The 20,142-nt window shown below is 39.7% G+C and overlaps 1 protein-coding gene and 1 pseudogene across 11 annotated transcripts in view; one reads left to right on the forward strand and one right to left on the reverse strand.

Moving 5' to 3' along the window:
• Wdr47 (WD repeat domain 47) overlaps positions 1–20,142 on the forward strand; it is a 60,868-nt gene that overhangs the window by 24,135 nt on the left and 16,591 nt on the right. For 4 of the 11 annotated variants that reach the window (XM_006233155.5, XM_063281928.1, XM_063281923.1 and 1 more), the window contains exons 4-9: positions 1,344–1,449; positions 4,781–5,583; positions 10,636–10,765; positions 12,266–12,444; positions 16,655–16,912; positions 19,086–19,161. In XM_006233155.5, coding sequence (XP_006233217.1) covers positions 1,344–1,449; positions 4,781–5,583; positions 10,636–10,765; positions 12,266–12,444; positions 16,655–16,912; positions 19,086–19,161 — 1,552 coding nt within the window. The remainder of the gene's footprint in view (positions 1–1,343; positions 1,450–4,780; positions 5,584–10,635; positions 10,766–12,265; positions 12,445–16,654; positions 16,913–19,085; positions 19,162–20,142) is intronic. The other 7 variants (NM_001100702.1, XM_063281925.1, XM_063281929.1 and 4 more) reach the window with 3 other exon arrangements.
• LOC134485673 (glyceraldehyde-3-phosphate dehydrogenase-like) lies at positions 8,677–9,951 on the reverse strand (annotated as a pseudogene).

A 20,142-nucleotide genomic window follows, 5' to 3' on the forward strand; every position in this document is an offset into this window, starting at 1 on the left:
TTTCTCTGTGTAGTCCTGGCTGTTCTGAAACTCACTCTGTAGACCAGGCTGACCTTGAACTCAGAGATCTGTCGGCTTCTGCCTTTCGAGTGCTAGAAATAAAGGTGTGGGACACTACTGCCTGGCCTTTCAGAGATATTCTTATCTGTTCCTTTCCTGTGGTATTTTTCTCTGAGTTTTTGAACTTAAATAGTTGCTTATAGCTTGTGTATTGTTTCTAAGTTTGAGTTCTGGTGATTTCAGGTTCAGATTTTAATGATTATCTTTTTTCCCTAATTTTAATTCACTTTTAAAAAGTACTTATTTTTTATATATTTTCTGCCCCTGAAGATTCTTCCAGCCCAAATGCTAGGGACAGAAACGAGTAGCCTGCACATACATGCTGGGCAATTACTGTACAACTGAGCTGTATTTCCAGCTTGTGCATTCTGTCATTGTCTTGTGAAAGTGTTGACTTCATATGTGTGTGTGTGTGTGTGTGTGTGTGTGTGTGTGTGTGTGTGTGTGTGTCTGAAGACACTGGAGGTGTGGAATCCCTGGAACTGGAGTTAGAGGTGGCTGTGAGCTGCTCTATGTGGTTACTGGGAACTGAACTTGGGCCTTCTGCTAGAGCAGTAAGCATTCTCAACTGTGGAGCCGTCTTTCCTAAAAGTGTTGATCATTTAAGCAAGTAATTAACTGGTTTTTTTTTTTTATCCTTTTTTTCTGTTGTTTTCTTAGTGTCCCTTGGTATTTCCTTTTTATCATAACCATTTTGGGAATAGCCATAAGTTTGGGCACTTGAATTTATATAGTACATTTTAATGCATCTCTTACCGTGATTCCCTTGTTTTCTTTTTCTTTTCCCTTTGTTTTTGTTTTTGTCTTGTTTCTTCACTCATTTTCTGTCTATTTTAGCGGTATCAAACTAGGGTGATGGAAACTTTTTCCTAAAAATTTATTTTTATTTTCAATTATGCTCATGCATGTGTGTCTATGTGGGCATATGTGCATATGAGGCCAGAAGAGGGTGTTGGATCTTCAGGTGTGATAGCAAGCACCTTTATCTGAGGACTGGTTTTGCTGCTGCAATTTGATCAAAATGGCTGGAGTGGTGCTTTAGCCCAGTGACAGAATGTGCCTGGCATGTGCAGAGTTCTGGTTTAGCCTGTGTGGAGCAAACCTGTGCTTCAGAAGCTTTGGTTCCTTCTCTAGGCTTTGGCTTTGTTTTCATTCTTGCCATGTAGTTCAGGTTAGCTCATGGTTGTCCTTATCTAACCTCCTGAGTCTAGATTTACAGATGTATGCTTCCATGCCTGGTATCATTCAACTTTTTAATCATTTTGATGTTTCTTCTTTCACAGGTTTCGTTATATAATCCTGAAGCAGAAGTTTCTAGAAGCTTTGTGTGTTAACAATGCAATGTCTGCAGAAGATGAGCCCCAGCATGTAAGGTTTTTATTCCTGAAGGTTTGCGCCCTAGTCTTGTTTTCAGCTCTTTTATTTATTAAATCAGAAGATTGTTGTTACAGGTTTCCTAAGATTTTTGTGAGCTATGATGAGGCAAGATCTGTAGTTTTGCAGACTTAGTACTTGTAATCTATAATCCTTCTAAACTTAACTCTCTGATTAAACCAAAGAGCTATATGAATACCCCAAAGGTATATATGTATATTCTCCTTTAAGGTAAGTTAGACCATGGCCTGTTAGACTTTTTCCTCTTTTGATTCTTTTTAGCCTAGAAAAATTTATATGACCCTGGATTTATTGGTATTAAAATACAGAATTTAGTGATCACAAATCTAAGGAATTTTATTTTAAAATGTTATGCATATTGTTTTACCATACCATTATTAAAGATTAAAGCAAATTTACATGTTAATGAGGTGGAAGTGTATATTTACTTAATATTTATGTATATTCATTTATTTGTATATGTATATATGTGAGGTATACACCCCAATGTGTGTGTGTGTGTGTGTGTGTGTGTGTGTGTACACGTGTATATGGAGTCCAGAGTGTCCTTATAGGATGTCTTCCTCAGTTACTATCTGCCTTCTTCCTTTGAGCCACAGTTTGTTTGTTTGTTTTTAAGCAAGGCTGGCAGCCAACAAGCCTCAGTGATCCTATATCCACCTACTTCACACTGGGGTTATAGGCATGTGTGAACTGTGCTTGGTTTTTACATGGGTGCTAGAATCTTGATCATCTTACAAGCTGAACAAATGTTCTTATCAGTTGAACTCTCTCTAGCCTTGGCGTCTATATATTTATTGAAATTTAAAAAATTGTATCTATGTATGATTTGTATATGTGTGTGTATGAGAGAGAGAGAGAGAGAGAGAGAGAGAGAGAGAATATATATGCATGCATACATGCTATGGTATGTGTATAGAGATCAGAGGACAATCTTGGGTGTCTTTTCTCACTTTCTAGCTTGTTGAGACAAAGTTTCTCTGTTGTTTGCTTCTGTATATGCCACACTAGCTGATCTGTGAGCTTCCTTAGATTCTCCTGTGCCCACTTCCCATCTTTCTGTACCAGCCCTGGAATTATGAACATTTTGCAAACCTTTAGTGTGTTCTAGGGCTTCAGTAGGTTCTAGGGATTCGAACCCAATTTATTCTATTGCACAGCAAGTACTTTACCTACTGAACCATCTCTCATGTCACTCTCTTCTCATTTAAAGAAAAGGTTTCTGAGTTTGGTTCCTAACATCTACATGATGGCTCATGACCATCTGTAATTCGGGTTCCAGGTAATTCAACACCATCTTCTGGCGTCCCAGGGTACTGGGTACACATACGGTCACATATATGTGTGCAGGCAAAACACTCCTGTACCTAAAAGGAAGAAAGGGGCTGCTGTGGGGAAACAGGCTCCCATGTAGCTTGGGTTGGCTTTTAGCTGGCTTCTAACATGATGATACTGAACTTCTGTAATACCTTCCTGCCTCTGCCTCCTGATGCTTGCTCAATGTTATATAATGGAGGAAATATTGGCTAAATACTTTATATTAAGGATATAGCAAATTTAAACTCAGTTTTGGATCATCTTTTAAAATTTTATCATTTATTTATTTCACGGGGGTATATCACACACTTCATAGTGAAAGTATGTGGAGGTTGGCAGAAAGCTTCCAGGAGTTGGTTCTCTCCTTCTGCCATCAAGGTCCCAGGATCAAACCAAGGTCCTCAGAGTTGGCAGGCAACTCTTTCCTCTCAACTGTCTTTCCAGCCCTTGGTCAATATTTTGATTTTAAAAGTGTTAATGATGACAATACATTGCATACATACATAATTCAAAATGGCAGAAGTATGATTAGGACCATTTTAGAAATCATTGGAAATTTTGTTTTAATCTCAAACCAGAATTAATCAAAAGTTTTAAAATGAAACTCAAGTAAGCAACTCAAACATAAACTTTGAATTGAAATTTTTGAAGCAGAGTTGAGATTTTTAAAGCTATTCTAAAATAGATTTTTAACCCCCCAAGAATTACACACACACACACACACACACACACACACACACACACACACACACACTCACTTGTTACCATTCACAAGTGTAGGAATTAAAGGACAGTTCTCTCCTTTCCACCATGTGGATCCTGGGGATTAGACTCTGTATTGTCAGGTTTGGCAGTGCGTACCTTACCCACTGAACCATCTTACTGGCCCAGTTCTAGTCCTTATGTCTGTGCAGCAAATGTTTTTATCCACTGAACCCCACCCACAACAGATGAATTATGGGGAATTCAGAGCATAGCAAAACCCAACCAATAATATAATGGCATTTTTTTCATGATGAAGAAATTTTTACCAGATGATGTCACAGGTAGAAAAAACAATGGAACAAGTTTTAAAAACTCAACTTGTTATTTTGAGTTTGTCATTAACCGATTCAGTCTGTATCCCTGTTACTCCCACATGTAAGATAGGCCCATGTGCTTAAATTCCATCAGCTGTGTCCAGACTTCCGACACTGGAAGGTGATAATATCATGTACAGTGCTTACACTCAAGAACCACACAACTGAGCAGGGGGAAAGCCACCTTAATGTTTAAGTGAGTTTACATTTTGGGGTTGAGCCATATTCATAGCTAACCTGGGGCACATACTACTCATAGGCCACAGGTCAGACATGCCCTCTGGCTATCTGATAATATTTAGTATACACATTGTTGTCAGTCATCTAAGCTTCTCCCTGCTTTCTGCTGTTTTGTAGTATAAATGTTCCCTGTTGTGAATTTTGCACTTTATCCCTATTTCCCTTAGAATTTATTCTAAGACAAGTTGAGACTAAGAAAATGGCTCCTTTGCATTTGTGCTAAACCAAATAATCACATTTTTAAAACAAACTATTGCCATCCTTCGGTTTTCACTTTCCTTGAGCTGTGCATGGAGACTGTCCACTCTAATTCCAGTATTCATAAGACTGAGGAGACAGAGACAGGAGGAGCTTGAGTTCAAGACCAGCTTGAGCTACATATAGACCCTGTATCTAACCACACTGACAAAGTGAAAGTAAATTAAAGAACAAACATTTTCAAAGAATTTTAAGTGTGAATTGAATTAGAATGCTATTTTTCTGGAGGTAAAATTTTAATTTGGTAATTAACCAATTTTTTCATTTTTGAGTTGTGAAAACATCACCAGTTAAAAATTACTACACACTGTACAGGTTATATGTGTGTTCTCTGGCACCAATATCTTACCTTTTATACTCTCAGCTTTCATATTCCATCTTAAGGTGAGCATTTGCCTTGCACTGCTTTCTAGCTATCCTTTGTTTTTCAGTTGGAATTTACCATGCAGGAAGCTGTCCAGTGTCTACACGCTCTCGAGGAGTACTGCCCTTCTAAAGACGATTACAGCAAGCTCTGCCTGCTCCTCACCCTGCCTCGTCTGACCAACCATGCTGAATTTAAGGACTGGAATCCCAGCACTGCCCGGGTCCACTGCTTTGAAGAGGTCTGTGTCATGGTCGCAGAGTTCATCCCTGCTGACAGGAAGCTAAGCGAGGCTGGTTTTAAAGCAAGTAACAACCGCTTATTCCAGCTCGTAATGAAGGGCCTACTTTATGAATGCTGCGTAGAATTTTGTCAGAGTAAAGCAACTGGTGAAGAAATTACAGAAAGTGAAGTCCTTCTCGGCATCGACCTCTTATGTGGCAACGGTTGTGATGATTTAGATCTAAGTTTATTGTCTTGGCTTCAGAATCTCCCTTCCTCTGTCTTTTCTTGTGCATTTGAACAGAAAATGCTTAATATTCATGTTGACAAGCTCCTGAAGCCTACTAAGGCTGCATATGCTGATCTGCTGACTCCTCTTATCAGCAAACTGTCTCCCTACCCTTCATCTCCAATGAGAAGACCTCAGTCAGCTGATGCCTATATGACTCGCTCTCTCAATCCTGCTTTGGATGGCCTCACATGTGGATTAACCAGTCATGATAAGAGGATCTCAGATCTTGGGAACAAAACTTCTCCAATGTCACACTCCTTTGCTAACTTCCATTACCCAGGGGTACAGAACCTCAGCAGAAGTCTTCTGCTTGAGAATACAGAGTGTCATAGTATCTATGAAGAATCTCCTGAGCGGTAAGCATTTACTCCTAAAAATTAGGACATTGTCAGTTCCAGGTAATCTGTAGTGTGTGCATGCAGATGCTCTTGGTGTTCAGTACATTGTAGTTTCGAGAATTTTAAGTTTGTTTTTAAAGTTAGCTTATCAAGTAATGGGTTTCATAATGGCACACATTTTTATACATGTGTTGTTATTACTGTGTTCCGATTTATCTCCTTCACTGTGCTCCCCCATGCTCCTGCCTGCTTGTGACCGTATCTCCTCCTTCCCTCAAATGTTTTCATGCACATGTGTTCCATTTTCCTTTTTCTCCCCTTCCTTAAGATATCTTTCTTCCCTGTCATAATCCCCTTTCTAGTGTGATGACCTATATATACACCATATACATAAATATAATTCTAAATATAGGTCTTCCATAGAGAAAATGTAGTCTGAATTTGGCTTATTTCTGTTTTTGTTGCTTTTGTTTGTTTATTTTTTTCAAGACAGGGTTCCTCTGTATAGTCTTGGATGTTCTGGAGCATACTCTGTAGACCAGGCTGACCTTGAACTCATAAAGACCAGCCTGCCTTTGCCTTCCCAGTGCTGGGATTAAAGGCACCACCACTGCCCAGCAAGTCTGGTTTATTTCATTTAACACAAGCATTTCTAGGTGTGTCAATTTTCTTGTGGATGTCATGATTTCATTTTTCTTAATGGCTTATTATAATCCCATTGTGTACTCTGACCTGCCAGTCAGGATGTGCCCACTAGTACACTAATGGCAAGACTATTTTGGTGACAACCAACTGCTTTCAGACTGGATTCTAAGTCCCTCTCCATTGGAGGGAATGCATGCCTGGTACTGAGCCTGTGGCTGGGATGATTATAGGCCCCAGTGGAGAACATATTGCAGGTGTTTTGCTAAATGGACACGTCTTAGTAAGGGTTTCTATTCCTGCACAAACATCATGACCAAGAAGCAAGTTGAGGAGGAAAGGGTTTATTCAGCTTACACTTCATGCTGCTGTCTCATCACCAAAGGAAGTCAGGATTGGAACTCAAGCAGGTCAGGAACAGGAGATGATGCAGAGGCCATGGAGGGATGGGTCTTACTGCCTTGGTTCCCCTCACTTGCTCAGCTTGCTTTCTTATAGAACCCAGACCACCAGCCCAGGGACAGTACCACCCACAATGGGCTGGGCCCTCCATCCTTAATCACTAATTGAGAAAATGCCTTACAGGCGGATCTCATGAAGACATTTCCACAACTGAGGCTCCTTTTTCTGTGATAACTCCAGCTTGTGTCAAGTTGACACACAAAACCAGCCAGTACAGGACATCTAGTCAAAGTGCCTTCTAAATATTTGTATTTATACTGACAGAACAATGCTGTTCTTAGCCTGGGTCAGAAACTTTTCTTTTAGCAGAGGTTGAAAGTTAATGTAGAGACCCACAAATGGTCAAAGTACTGAGAATAAATGTTTGTCAAGAGCTTAGTCCTTAAAGGAACATCTGTACCTGCTTCAAAGCCCAGGAAACATCACCAAAGGTGTGGAAGTTGTTGAGTGCCAGAAGATAGAGAGGAGTGCCTCGAAACACTGTTTTCTGGAAGTGGCATGGGCTTCCCAACCACCAGCTCACCGCAGCTGTGACTAGCTGTACAGAAAGAAAGAAAGATGTGGGAGTAGAAGGAAGTCTTCAAGAGAGGGAAAGGGAGCAGAAAGGTGATGGGGGTGAGACTGATCACAGACATTTATTTTTACACTATTAGAAGTAAAGTGCAAATGGTGAAAAGCATATTTTACAATATACAAGAATAAATAAGATGTCCATAAAGCATCCCGCTGTGTGTGTCCTACATTTTTTTTTCTGTTTATTGGTGGTCATCCAGGTTTGTTCCATTTTCTCACTGCTGTGAATTGCACCGCTGTTTAGAAACATGGCTGTGCAAGGATCTCTGCGATGTGTTGACTTGCAGCCTTTGGTACGTACTCAGGAGAGTAGTCTGACTGGGTTGATTGCCATAGAGGCCACACAAGTTCAGATTCCCCCTGAGTATGGGTTCTTCTTTCTCCACACCCATGCCAGCTCTACCTATCTATCGTATGTTCTCCTGTTGATAACCATTCTAACTGGCTGTGAGGTGAAATTTCAAAGCAGTTTTAATTTTTATTTTCCTGATAACTAAGGATGTTGAACATTTTGTATAATATTTATTGGCTATTTGTATTTCTTGTTTTGAGAATCATCTGTTCAGTTCAGTCATTAGCTCATTTATTGATTTTTGTGGGTTTTTCTCTTTGGTGTTCAATTTCTGTATTTCTTTGTCCAGGCTACGTATTGTTTGATGTATGGCTGACAGAGCTTTTCCCAGGCGTATGCTCTGCAGAAGTCTTTTACTTTCATTCTTCCAGTTCTTGGAATTATTTTCTGTGCTTTTAGAGTCCTATCAGAAAGTCTCTGCTTCTGTATATGGTTCTTTGTGGACAAGGTTATCATAGTTCTTAGTAACTCACAACAGTCTGATAATGAACATTCTTACACACACACACACACACACACACACACACACACACACACACACACACACTTAGGTAGTCAAAAGGACAAGCTCCTAAGTAAAGGGTGCTGTTGGGACAATGACTGTCTAACTTGCCTCTCTGATCCCTGTATCCTTATATACTCTGCCAGGAGAGGCGAGTACTAAAAAGCTAGATTCTTTAAAGTGAAATGTCATTTAACTTCTGTAGTTGGTGTTTTGTAGAAATAGGTAAATCTGTGTAAATGTCTGGTATTCATCATCAGATAACAGTTTATTATTATTATTTTAATTTAAACAAATTTTTTGAGACAAGGTATGTAGTCTTGGCTGGCCTGGAGCTCACTGTGTGGAGCAGGCTGCCCTTAAACTCACAGAGACTAGCCTGCCTCTGCCTGCCCCTTAAGTGCTGGGATTAGAGGTGCACATCACCACACCTGGGTCACTGTTAACACTCTTGAGATTTATGAAAAGCATAAATTATTAGTATTTTAAAAGTATATTAGGAACAATTTGACAAAATCCCCCACTGATTATGCCATTAAAAAGATCATTTATTAAAAATGTTGGAAGTTAGGCCAGGCATGATTGTATACATCTTTAATCCCAGCACTTGGGAGGCAGAGGCAGGTGGATCTCTGAATTCAAGGCCAGCCTAGTCTACATAGTAAGTTTCAGGACAGCCAGAGCTATATAGAGAAACACTGTCTCAAAAAAATTAAAATAAATAAAAAATAATCTTGAGTAATTTAAAAAAGTAGAAAGATATGTTTTACTTTTGGAGGAGGGGTGCGGCAAACTTTCTCCTTGGAGAAGATTTCTTACTTCTTGGAGGCCATGTAGGCCATGAGGTCCACCACCCTGTTGCTGTAGTCGTACTCATTGTCGTACCAGGAAATGAGCTTGACAAAGTTGTCATTGAGAGCAGTGCCAGCCCAGCATCAAAGGTGGAAGAGTGGGAGTTGCTGTTGAAGTCGCAGGAGACAACCTGGTCCTCCATGTAGCCCAGGATACCCTTTAGTGGGCCCTCGGATACCTGCTTCACTACCGTCTTAATGTCAGGTTTCTCTAGGTGGCATGTCAGATCCACAGTGGATACACCAGAAGGCCATGCCAGTGAGCTTCCTGTTCAGCTCTGGGATGACCTTGCCCACAGCCTTGGCAGCACCAGTAGATGCAGGGATGATGTTCTGGACTGCCCCATGGCTGTCATACCACAGCTTTTCAGAAGGCCATCTACAGTCTTCTGAGTGGGAGTGATGGCATGGACTGTGGTTATGAGCCCTTCCATGATGCCCAAGTTGTCATGATGACCTTGGCCAGAGGGGCTAAGCAGTTGGTAGTGCAGGATGCATTGCTGACAATCTTGAGTGGGTTGTCATATTTCTTGTGGTTCACACCCACCACAAACATGGGGGCATTGGCCAAAGGGACAGAGATGATGATCCTTTTGGCCCCACCCTTCAAGTGGGCCCGGGCCTTCTCCATGGTGGTGAAGATGCCAGTAGACTCCATGACATACTCAGCACCAGCACCACTCCATTTGATGTTAGCAGGATCTCACTCCTGGAAGATGCAGATGGACTTACCATTGATGACAAGCTTCCCATTCTCAGCCTTGACTGAGCCGTTGAATTTGCCATGGATAGAGATACTGGAGCATGTAGACCATGTAGTTGAGGTCAGTGAAGGGATCGTTGATAGCAACAGATACTTTGCCAGATGAAGTGGCAGCCCTGGTAACCAGGCACCCAATATGGCCAATTCCATTCACACTGGTCTTCACCATCTTATCCGCCAGATGAGGCTAGCCCTGTAAGAGAAGATGCGTTGTCTCTGGAACAGAGGAGCGGAGAGCGGATATGTTTTACTTTTATCTTCAGTATAAATAAGCCAAGTAAAGACTCTTGATAAAATTTAAAAAGTCTTAAGACTCTGTAGAAACATATGAGAGGGAAAAATAAATATTTGAATACCAAAATCACAATTCATATTGCATAAAGAGACCATGGGTAAGGGGTTGGGGATTTAGCTCAGTGGTAGAGCGCTTGCCTAGGAAGCGCAAGGCCCTGGGTTCGGTCCCCAGCTCTGAAAAAAAGAACCAAAAAAAAAAAAAAAAAAAAGAGAGAGAGAGAGAGACCATGGGTATTAAATTTTCCAGCCTATTCAGTTTGTAGATGATTCTGGGCCACAAAGAATGGAAGTTAATTTCCTGAAAGTACAGACTACTGATATTAAATTAGAGACCCTGCATCCTGAGTAAATGTGTGCTCTACCTGGGCACTGCAGTACACACAGCTGCAGTTGAGCAGGGCTAAGGCTCTCTTGAGCTCAGGAGCAAGACCCCGTGACAAAGCAAACACCTCTTCTCTGAGCATGCTCTATACTTTGAAACTTTTTTCAGTAGTTAAAGAAAATAATAAAGACATCTATTTTTTTAATAATTGATAAACACTTAATCTTTAATATTCTTTTTTAATGCAGTAAAAATTCTTCTAAATTTATTTTTTTCACTCCCATCTGTTTTTTTCTACTCTTTTGGAAGAAGTGATACCCCTGTTGAGACCCAGCAGCCTGTGAGCATTGAACCCATGTGCCAGGGTTCGGGGTTAGAGAAAGAGCCTGCAAATGGAGCACAGAACCCAGTTCCAGCTAAACAACAAGAAAAAAACGAGGTAATATTTATTGAATGCCATATGTTTCAAAGTTATACTCTTTGTAAAAATTAATAGATAAAGTTTTAAAAGATTTTTAATGTCTGGGAGTAGTACAAAGATTTTAGATATTCTTATTGACTCATTTTCTGGCTTATCCCCAAAGAATTTATAGAATGTTTAGTTGTATTCGAGTATTTTATAACTTTGAAGTAGAGGAATTTATAAAAAAGAAACCCACAATGCCATATATTGGCATTGCATGACATAAGTAATTGAATTTGCATCAAATGTGGCTAATTTTCATTTAAAGGCATATACTGTATATTTTACTTACTGTACTTAATAAACAAGAAATTTTTTATTATTTACAGTATTTTCATCTGAACCTAAGGTTCCATTTTATGTGTCTGACAGGTAATTGTATTATGACAAATTATAAATTTTATGTGCTATTCCACTTGAAGAGGTGTTTTTTTTTGTTTTTTTTTTTTTTTCCTTTTTCTTTTTTTCGGAGCTGGGGACCGAACCCAGGGCCTTGTGCTTCCTAGGCAAGCGCTCTACCACTGAGCTAAATCCCCAACCCTGAAGAGGTGTTAAATGTGGTTTTTCCTTTTAAAAAATATTGGGGTGTGTGTGTGTGTGTGTGTGTGTGTGTGTGTGTGTGTGTGTGTGTGATGTATGCAAGTGCACATGCCACAGTGCATGTGCGTAGGCGAGAGGAGAGTTTGAGGGAGATAGTTCTCTCCAGAATCAAGCTCAGGCTGTTAGGCTTACCTGGGAGGCACCTTTATCCTCTTGCCCATCTTTCCAGCCTCTAAACAGTTTGGATGAATGGGAAAAACTGAGACGGATGATGAAAGCATCATAAAAGCATATTTTGAGCTCAGCTTTTAGGCAAATATGCTTCTATCTATAGAAAACTATCATATGCTCAGTATTAAATATGTTTGATACGGTTAATAGTTTTACTGATTAGTAATACAGTCTTTAAAAAGGTATGTAATTTAAGTAGTGCCAAATTTATCGTTATCTACGTGCATTTTCCCTCTTGGTGTGCTGATTATTATTGCATGTTGTTTACTTCGGGCTAGTCAGGAACAGGCAGTCACCAGTCATTTCAGTCTGTTATAAAGCAAAAGGGCCAGTAATTAGTGACGATTAAGACACTGATGCAGGGCTGGAGAGATGGCTCAGTGGTTAAGAGCACTGACTGCTCTTCTAGAGGACCTGAGTTCAAATCCCAGCAACTACATGGTGGCTCACAACCATCTGTAATGGGATCTGATGCCCTCTTCTGGAATGTCTGAAGACAGCTACGGTGTATACATGTAAATGAAATAAATAAATCTTTAAAAAAAAAAAAAAGACACTGATGCTATGTTATTTTTTCGTAGAGTAATGTGATTTTTTAAATTGTTTTAATTGCAATTTTATTCAGCATTCATAGATGATGTCGAAAAAACATAATTCAGTAATGGTCTGTTCAACAATATGTATTGTTTTTCTAATATTTTTAAGCTTCGAGATTCTACTGAACAATTTCAAGAATATTATAGGCAAAGATTGCGCTATCAGCAGCATCTCGAACAGAAGGAGCAACAGCGGCAGATATACCAGCAGATGTTACTTGAAGGAGGTGTGAACCAAGAGGACGGTCCTGATCAGCAGCAGAATCTTACTGAGCAATTCCTTAATAGGTTTGTTTTCTGCCTCTGTAAATAGATTTGTTTAAAGCTGTTCAGTGCTCACGGTGAAGGCTAGGGCTGGAGAGGTGGCTCACAATTAATACCACATGATGTTTCTTAGAGAAGTTCCAGGTTTAGTTCCCACCATCCACATCCTCTTCTGGCCTCTATGAGCACCAAGTAAACATGCGCTGCACATATGTACATGCAGGAAAACATTCATGCACATGAAGTAAATCTTTTTTTTTTTTTTTTTTTTTTTTTGGTTCTTTTTTTCGGAGCTGGGGACGAACCCAGGGCCTTGCGCTTCCTAGGTAAGCGCTCTACCACTGAGCTAAATCCCCAGCCCCAAGTAAATCTTTTAAAAACATGCAGTAACTGCTACTTTTCATGTAGTTTGGAATTTTCAGGATTTTTCTTCCCTGAGTAACTATAGCTGCAGTGTGGTGGTTCAGTTCAAGGGCTGGAAGTTTGTGGGCTAGCTGGGTCCCATTTTTACCCAAGGTAGATAAGGATATAGGAGAAGTTACTTTGTTTCTTTCTTTCTTTCTTTCTTTTTTTTTTTTTTTTAAATTCTAACGTTTTATGTGCTAGTGTTTTGTCTCTGTGCCTGTCTGTGCACCTGAGCATGACTGGTCATCATATGGACTAGGAGTCATCGGATCCCCTGGAACTGGAGCTAAAGACTGTTGTGTGATACATATAGGGTCTGGGAATTGATCCCAGACCTTCTGGAAGGACAGTCAAGAGAGTGTTCTTAATCTCCAGTTCTCTACTTAGTTTCTGTTTGCTCATCCACTTTCCCTGGGTGCCTTGAGCATAAATGAGTTCATGTGCTTAAAACAGTACCTGCATGCTGTGAGCACAGGCCATAGCTGTAATTTATAGTTATCAGTGATTAAACCTTCAGATACAGCCAGGCACAAGTATTTGTGGGTCTAGCTATTTGAGAGGCTAAGGTAGAATATTCATTTGAGCCAAGGATTTAAGGTTGGAACAGACTGGCCAACAAAATGAGACTATCTTTTAAAAAAGTTACCATCTGTAGATCCATTTGGATTCAGGATATTAAAATGATTTCTTCTCAGCATTTCTTCTTAAACCATTAACTGTATTGTCTTTATTGGTTAAATATTTATGTGTGTATATGTGTGTGTGTGTGTGTGTGTGTGTGTGTGTGTGTGTGTGTGCGCGCGTGTGTGTGTGTTTCTCAAAATTCAGAAACCAGAATATATGTAATTAAATGAGCAGAGGTTGTTGGAAGATTGTGGGTTTATATCTAATATGTATGAATATGTATTAGACCAGCCATGGCCGCTTTAGCTGTTGGTTAGCATAATTATGGTTAGGCAGCTACAATGATGTCTCTCAGTTCTTCATGCTCATTAATGTTAGAAGTAATGTGTTTGGCTTTCTAAGTGTTGTATACATTATTGGAGTCTGAAATTGAACCTGTCATCAAATCTTTACACAGGGAATGTTCGTGATGATGATCTCACAATCTGTGTAGGCCTCTGAATATTCACATTGGGAAATTTTTCTTTGTCTTTTTAATTTATTTCTATTATTAGTTTAAACATTTATTTTTTTATGTGTATGAATCCTTTGCCACATTCATGTGTATATATGTGTACTACATACATGCCTGGTGCCCAAGAAGGTTAGAAGAGGTCATAGGAACCCTTGGAGCTAAAGCTTAGATAGTTGGGAGCTGTTATGTGGGTGCTGGGAATTAAACTTGGAAGAGCAGTCAGTGCTCTTAACTGTTGAGCTACCTCTCCAGCCCCAGGGAGTGTTTTCTCCCTATCCTGGCTCAAGCTACTGCCTCTCAGAATGATCCTAATCTAATGAATTGCAACTTGTTGGTTTAGAATGCCTTCTCCATGTCTCCTAGAAGTTATGCTTGCTATTTGACCTCCCAAAGAAGACTCCCTGCAGTGAGTAAGAGGACAGAGTATCAAAAGGATCTGTGGTCTCCAGTTGTGGTTGAAATGTACTCCTTTAGAAATATATTATTCAGGAGTATTTGTCCTTTAAACATAATCAGAAATAGAAAGAAAATAATTTAGTTTCATTTTGGAGCATTTTTTGTTGTTGTTAAAGTGTTTGTTTTTTTGTGGTTTTAACTTTTTGAGACAGAGCTGGCCTGTAACCTGGCTGGCCTAGAACTTGCTATACCAGACTAACATTAAATTCACAGCAGTCTGTTTTTGTCTATCAACTGCTAGAATCACCACCAGGCTTGCACCATCAGGCCTGGCTAGAGTTATCTGTTATTAAACAGTTGTTTTCCTTGGTAATAGGAGCTTAAAATTACATCAAAGGCAATGTATGCTTTAGAAATCCTTGGGATATTGGCCCATTGAGGTGGCTCAGGGGGAGAAAGCCATGCTGCCAACTGACACCTCACTTCAGTCCCCAGGACCCACATGGCAGAAGTAGAAGGCCGACTCCTCTGTATTGTCCTTTGCCTCTACAAGCATGCTAAGCACATGCACATAGCCTAATTATTAGTTAGTAATTAATTAATTCTGGGTTTGCTTTCTTTTTTAAGACAGGGTTTCTCTGTAGAGTCCTGGCTGTTTTGGAACTCACTCTATAGACCAGGGTGAACTTGAACTTGAACTCAGAGATCCACCTGCCTCTGCCCCCTGAGTGTTGGGACTAAAGGCATGTGCCATTACCACCCAGAATGATTAAGTTCTAAGTCCACAGGATAGTAAGGTCTATAATAGTGTGTGCTTATCCTGTGTGCAAATGACTTATACATCAATTTTTCTTATTCTCTTAATAGTGCTATACCAACATTTTATATTCTTCTTTTTTTTTATTCTTTTTTTCAGAGCTGGGGACCGAACCCAGGGCCTTGCGCTTGCTAGGCAAGTGCTCTACCACTGAGCTAAATCCCCAACCCCAACATTTTATATTCTTGATTGTTTGCATTATACTTGGCATCAGTGATTGGTCACTTAAAGGTCTATTCTGTCCACCTTCATCCTACCCTACTTTAAAAGACTGGGCTATAGAATGAGACCGAGACTCGGGGAGGGGGGTGGGAACGGAGAGAGAGGCACAGAGAGACAGAGAGACAGAGAGGGAGGCATTGACTGACTGACTCTAAAATGACAATCAGACTGATGTGAGCATTTTGAAGTCTCTTTACACTTAATATTCAAATTTACTTAGGTCTTTTTGGGTGGGGGAGCATATCAGAGGATTAGTATTCATAAAAACATAATTTTGGAAATTCTTTTTAATAAGTTTGTACTTTCCCCCTGATTTTTGTTTTCATTTTTAAGTTGAGGGAGTCTCTGTGTACTTCAGTTAGCCTCAGCTTCGCAAGTAACGGGATAATTATCGGCATTTGTTAGCCTGCCTATGGTTAGTAAAGGGAAAGGAGAAAGCAATAGACTATCATACTTCAGTCATCATGCCTATTGTGTTAGTCTTCTCTTATGTTGACTCTTGGCTGAAGGGTGATCCTTGGTCAGTGGTAGACCTGTGCAGTTTTTGATGGTCTCACTGTGTAGGCTAGGCTGATCTTATCCTCCTACCTTAGCACACCTCCTGCAGGATTGCAGATATACACCATGAAGGCGTCCTAGATCTAAGAGAGCCTGGTACCATCTTCTTTGTGCCTTCCATAAGCCTGAGCTTCCAAGGAGTCAGGCTGTGCAGATGGAAGGATTGCTTAGAGAGAAATAGTGAAGGCCCATTTTTTAGTATGTTACGTCTCCGGTGCTCCATCAGAGTCTAGCAAACGATAAAGGGTGAGTGAATGAACACAGATCTGAATACTAGGGTACTACTTGACATTTGTGTCTACTCTTATCATCATCCGTGTCTTGACAGCATGTTGACAGGATGTTCCTAGAGATAAATGAAGACAGCTTATTTTGTTAGAGGAAAAATTGGTACCTTGGTATTATTATTGACAATATTTGGAAATTATGATTTTTTTAAATTCAAAGCATCAAGCTTTGAATTTACATATGCTAAGCACCAAGCACCAAGCCTATTTCCTTTACAGTGTGGTACTATGGGAAAATTTGAATTATCTTGGTTATGTTTTCAGTTGATGGTGAGCATATTTTATAAAAAAATTTCCCCTTGATTATATATATTCCCAACTTTGACTTTTCAAGCTTTTAGCCTTGGATATATTATGAATGTTTTAAACTACATTTAAAAAAAAAACTACTTGTGTTGTTTGCTTCTATAGGTCTATTCAAAAGCTTGGCGAACTAAATATTGGAATGGACAGTCTTGGCAATGAGGTGCCAGTACTCAACCAACAATGCCTCGGGAGCAAAAACAGTGGGTCAAATAATTCCTCTGTCACTAGTTTCAGTTCACCACCCCAAGATTCCAGTCAGAGGTTAACACATGATACTTCTAATATTCACACAAGTACTCCTCGTAATCCTGGATCAACAAATCACATCCCTTTCCTTGAAGAATCACCTTGTGGAAGCCAGAAGTAAGTACTTGAGTATAAAACCTGAAATATTAACTTCTTATGCAGTGATAGGAACATAAACCTCAACTTCGCTTTGGAGCCTTACGGAATTGAGGGCCTCTTCCAATTTCTCTCTGACCTGCCTTCGTTTGTCTATTTTAATCTCTTTGTAGTCATCTTCCCTGTCTGTTGTCTTTTTTGCTTCCTCATCAGCACCAGGACAGTTGCATTTGTACAAACCATCTTACTGAATCTTTAGTGTTAGACTTTATCTTGATTTTACCCCCTGCCTCTGACATGCAACAGATATTTTCACAGACTTTTAGGGAACAAGAGGGTGTTTTTACACCATGTTAGAGTGATTATAGGAAGACAATTTTGGCAACCGTAAAATACATTATAGCAGCTAAAGACTTTGCATATTCATATTTTTCACTAGTTAGAACATTTTTATCTTTCTGTCATTAGTAAACGGGTTAATTTATGCAGTGAGAAGAGTCAAGAGGTATTTTCTTGTATTACCATAAAGTACTTCTCAGGTGTGGCTGATTTAGAAATGTATAGTTTCCTTTTGACACCTGTGTGCTTGTAGGACTTAGCATTGTAATTAATGTTGTATTCTACTTTTGAAACTAGGATACTGGATCCCAGGCTGTTACACAAATGTCTGTGAGTAGAGATAGGAGCTAAATTTTAAAGTTATGCTTTATTCAGAGGGCCTGTGATCTGAGACCAAGTTAATGCCCTGACCCCCACATGCACAGCATTGCATACACCCATGCATGCACACACAGAGAGAAATGTAAAAAGCAAAGCTGTCTGTCATGCTATGTTAAAAAGCACCAATGATTTGCTGCTGTTTTTTTCTATGTCACAGGACTCCAGCATCATTCTTGCATTTATTTACTGGCTTTAAGCCATTTTAAAAAACAAACAAACAACAACAAAACAAGCCTAGAAAATTCTGGGACTTTTCTCATCTTCCTGGGATCTTCCTTTCCTGTGTTGGGTCTCTGTCTGTAGGCTCTCACGTAGTTCTTTGAAAAGGGATGTGTATCAGAAGTGGTTTCTCAGACCCTGTGTATCTGCTTGTGGTGCTGTATTTCATAGTGTTGGAATAGATTTGGGATGGTAACCATGTCTCAGTATTTAAAGCCCTGCAACATGATATTCCAGTTTCAGAGCTCTTAGGAAGAAAGCCAGGGCCATTTTGATTTTTGATCCTTTATGTAAGGCCTGTTGCTTTTTCCACTCTAAAATTTTTAGGTCATTTTCTGTCCTGATGTTCTGTAACTTCATTCTGTCAAATCCTCCATGGACATTCTGAAACCAGAAACTTAAGTTTTAAGAAATTAGAAAAGATGGTTAGTGATTTCTTCACCTCTATTTTCTATTAATTTTTTTTCTCCTGATGTGATGTTTTAGTTTAAGTGTTCCCATTTTCTAAAAATTTACTTTAAAAAAGCACTCCTTTTTTTTTTTCCCTGAGATTAAATCCTCTTGTCTATACAGAGTATATGGTTTTAGATTTGGGACTTTGTTCTGTGAAGTGCTGCTCCTTCCTCATTTCCTTTGGTGTCTCCTTTCTCTGAGGAGAGCTTTTGCTTCTTTGTGCATTTGGAAGCCTCTGGCTGCCTGTGAGTCCTGTGGAGCTTTCTTAAGTTATTAGAAAATAGATGCGCATGCTGGCAATTTGTCTGTCCTTGGCCTTACCAAACAAGGGGTGAACCGGTGCACTCTTCTAGGAAGGGACACCTGGCAGCTTCAGTTGTTCTTTTCTCCAAGTCCAGATAATTTTCCTAAAGAACAGTTTCTAAGCTGGTGCTTGGGGCAGGATTAATAGACATGGCTGTGGGGCAAACAGAGGAAAGGTTCTCCATCCTTCCTGGGCAATGTAAAGACTTGACCCTCTTTCTCACTTCTCTACAACTCTCCTTGGTATCATCAAACCCATAGCCCCTAACTGTAGTAGCCTTGAATAAAGTTATTGAAGATCATTTGCTAAGAGAAAAAAAAATAGGGGCTGGGGATTTAGCTCAGTGGTAGAGCGCTTACCTAGGAAGCGCAAGGCCCTGGGTTCGGTCCCCAGCTCCGAAAAAAAGAACCAAAAAAAAAAAAATATTGAAAGACTAAGTTAACTTAGTTTCTATTTGGAGTTTCAGAGTAAATTTTATTTGAACATCTATTCCCACAGCTCATCAGAACATTCTGTTGTTAAGCCATCACCTGGAGATTCATCAGGGAGTCTATCAAGGTCAAAAGGGGAAGAGGTAATGTTTTTGAGAAGTTTCTGTGTGTATGTGTTGCAAAGAAAAAAAATATTTTGTGAGACAGGGTCTCTCTCACTGTGTAGCTCTGGCTGACATGGAACCTGGCCTCAAACCCACAGAGATCAGCCTGCCTCTGCCCCCAACACTAGGGTTAAAGGTGCATGCCACTACCACCCTGCTGCAAAAATTCTTTCTTCAAAGAAAACTATAGAAATGGTCATTGTTGATCTCAAAATAGTTGGATAGGTTTCACGGAACTACATGTTAGAGTGATTATAGGAAGACAATTTTGGCAACCGTGAAAAACATTATGGTAACTAAAGACTTTGCATATTCATGTTTTCACTAGTTAGAACATTTTTATCTTTCTGTCACTAGTAAACGGGTTAATTTATGCAGTGAGAAGAATCAAGGGATATTTACTTGCATTACCATAAAGTACTTCTCAGGTGTGGCTAATTTAGAAATGTATAGTTTCCTTTTGACACCTGTGTACTTGTAGGACTTGGCCTTATAACTTGTCTTTGAAAACACATTTTGGGGGGTTGGGGATTTAGCTCAGTGGTAGAGCGCTTGCCTAGGAAGCGCAAGGCCCTGGGTTCGGTCCCCAGCTCCGAAAAAAAAGAACCACGAAAAAAAAAAAAAAAAAAAAAAGAAAACACATTTTGGGATCAATCCAGATAGCTGGGTCAGTCAGTGCCAGTGCTCACACCAAACCTGATAAACTGAACTCAGTCCACGTGGTGGAAATAAAGAACTGATTGCCAGATGTTGTTTTCTGACTTCCATGTGCATATGCCCCACCCCCAATAATTAATTAAATGAAAACACATTTATAGATATTCATATTCATGACCTAGTGGTGACCTTGAATGTTCAAGCTGAGACTGTGCTACTTTCTGAACTTTATGGTGGCTTTGTTGAGATTATAGTGGTATTTCTACTGGGCTTTTCATCTCAATATGTTGTGTGCTCTGGAAT

The sequence above is a fragment of the Rattus norvegicus genome, chromosome 2, assembly GCF_036323735.1.
Source record: "Rattus norvegicus strain BN/NHsdMcwi chromosome 2, GRCr8, whole genome shotgun sequence".
NCBI classification, from domain to species: domain Eukaryota; kingdom Metazoa; phylum Chordata; class Mammalia; order Rodentia; family Muridae; genus Rattus; species Rattus norvegicus.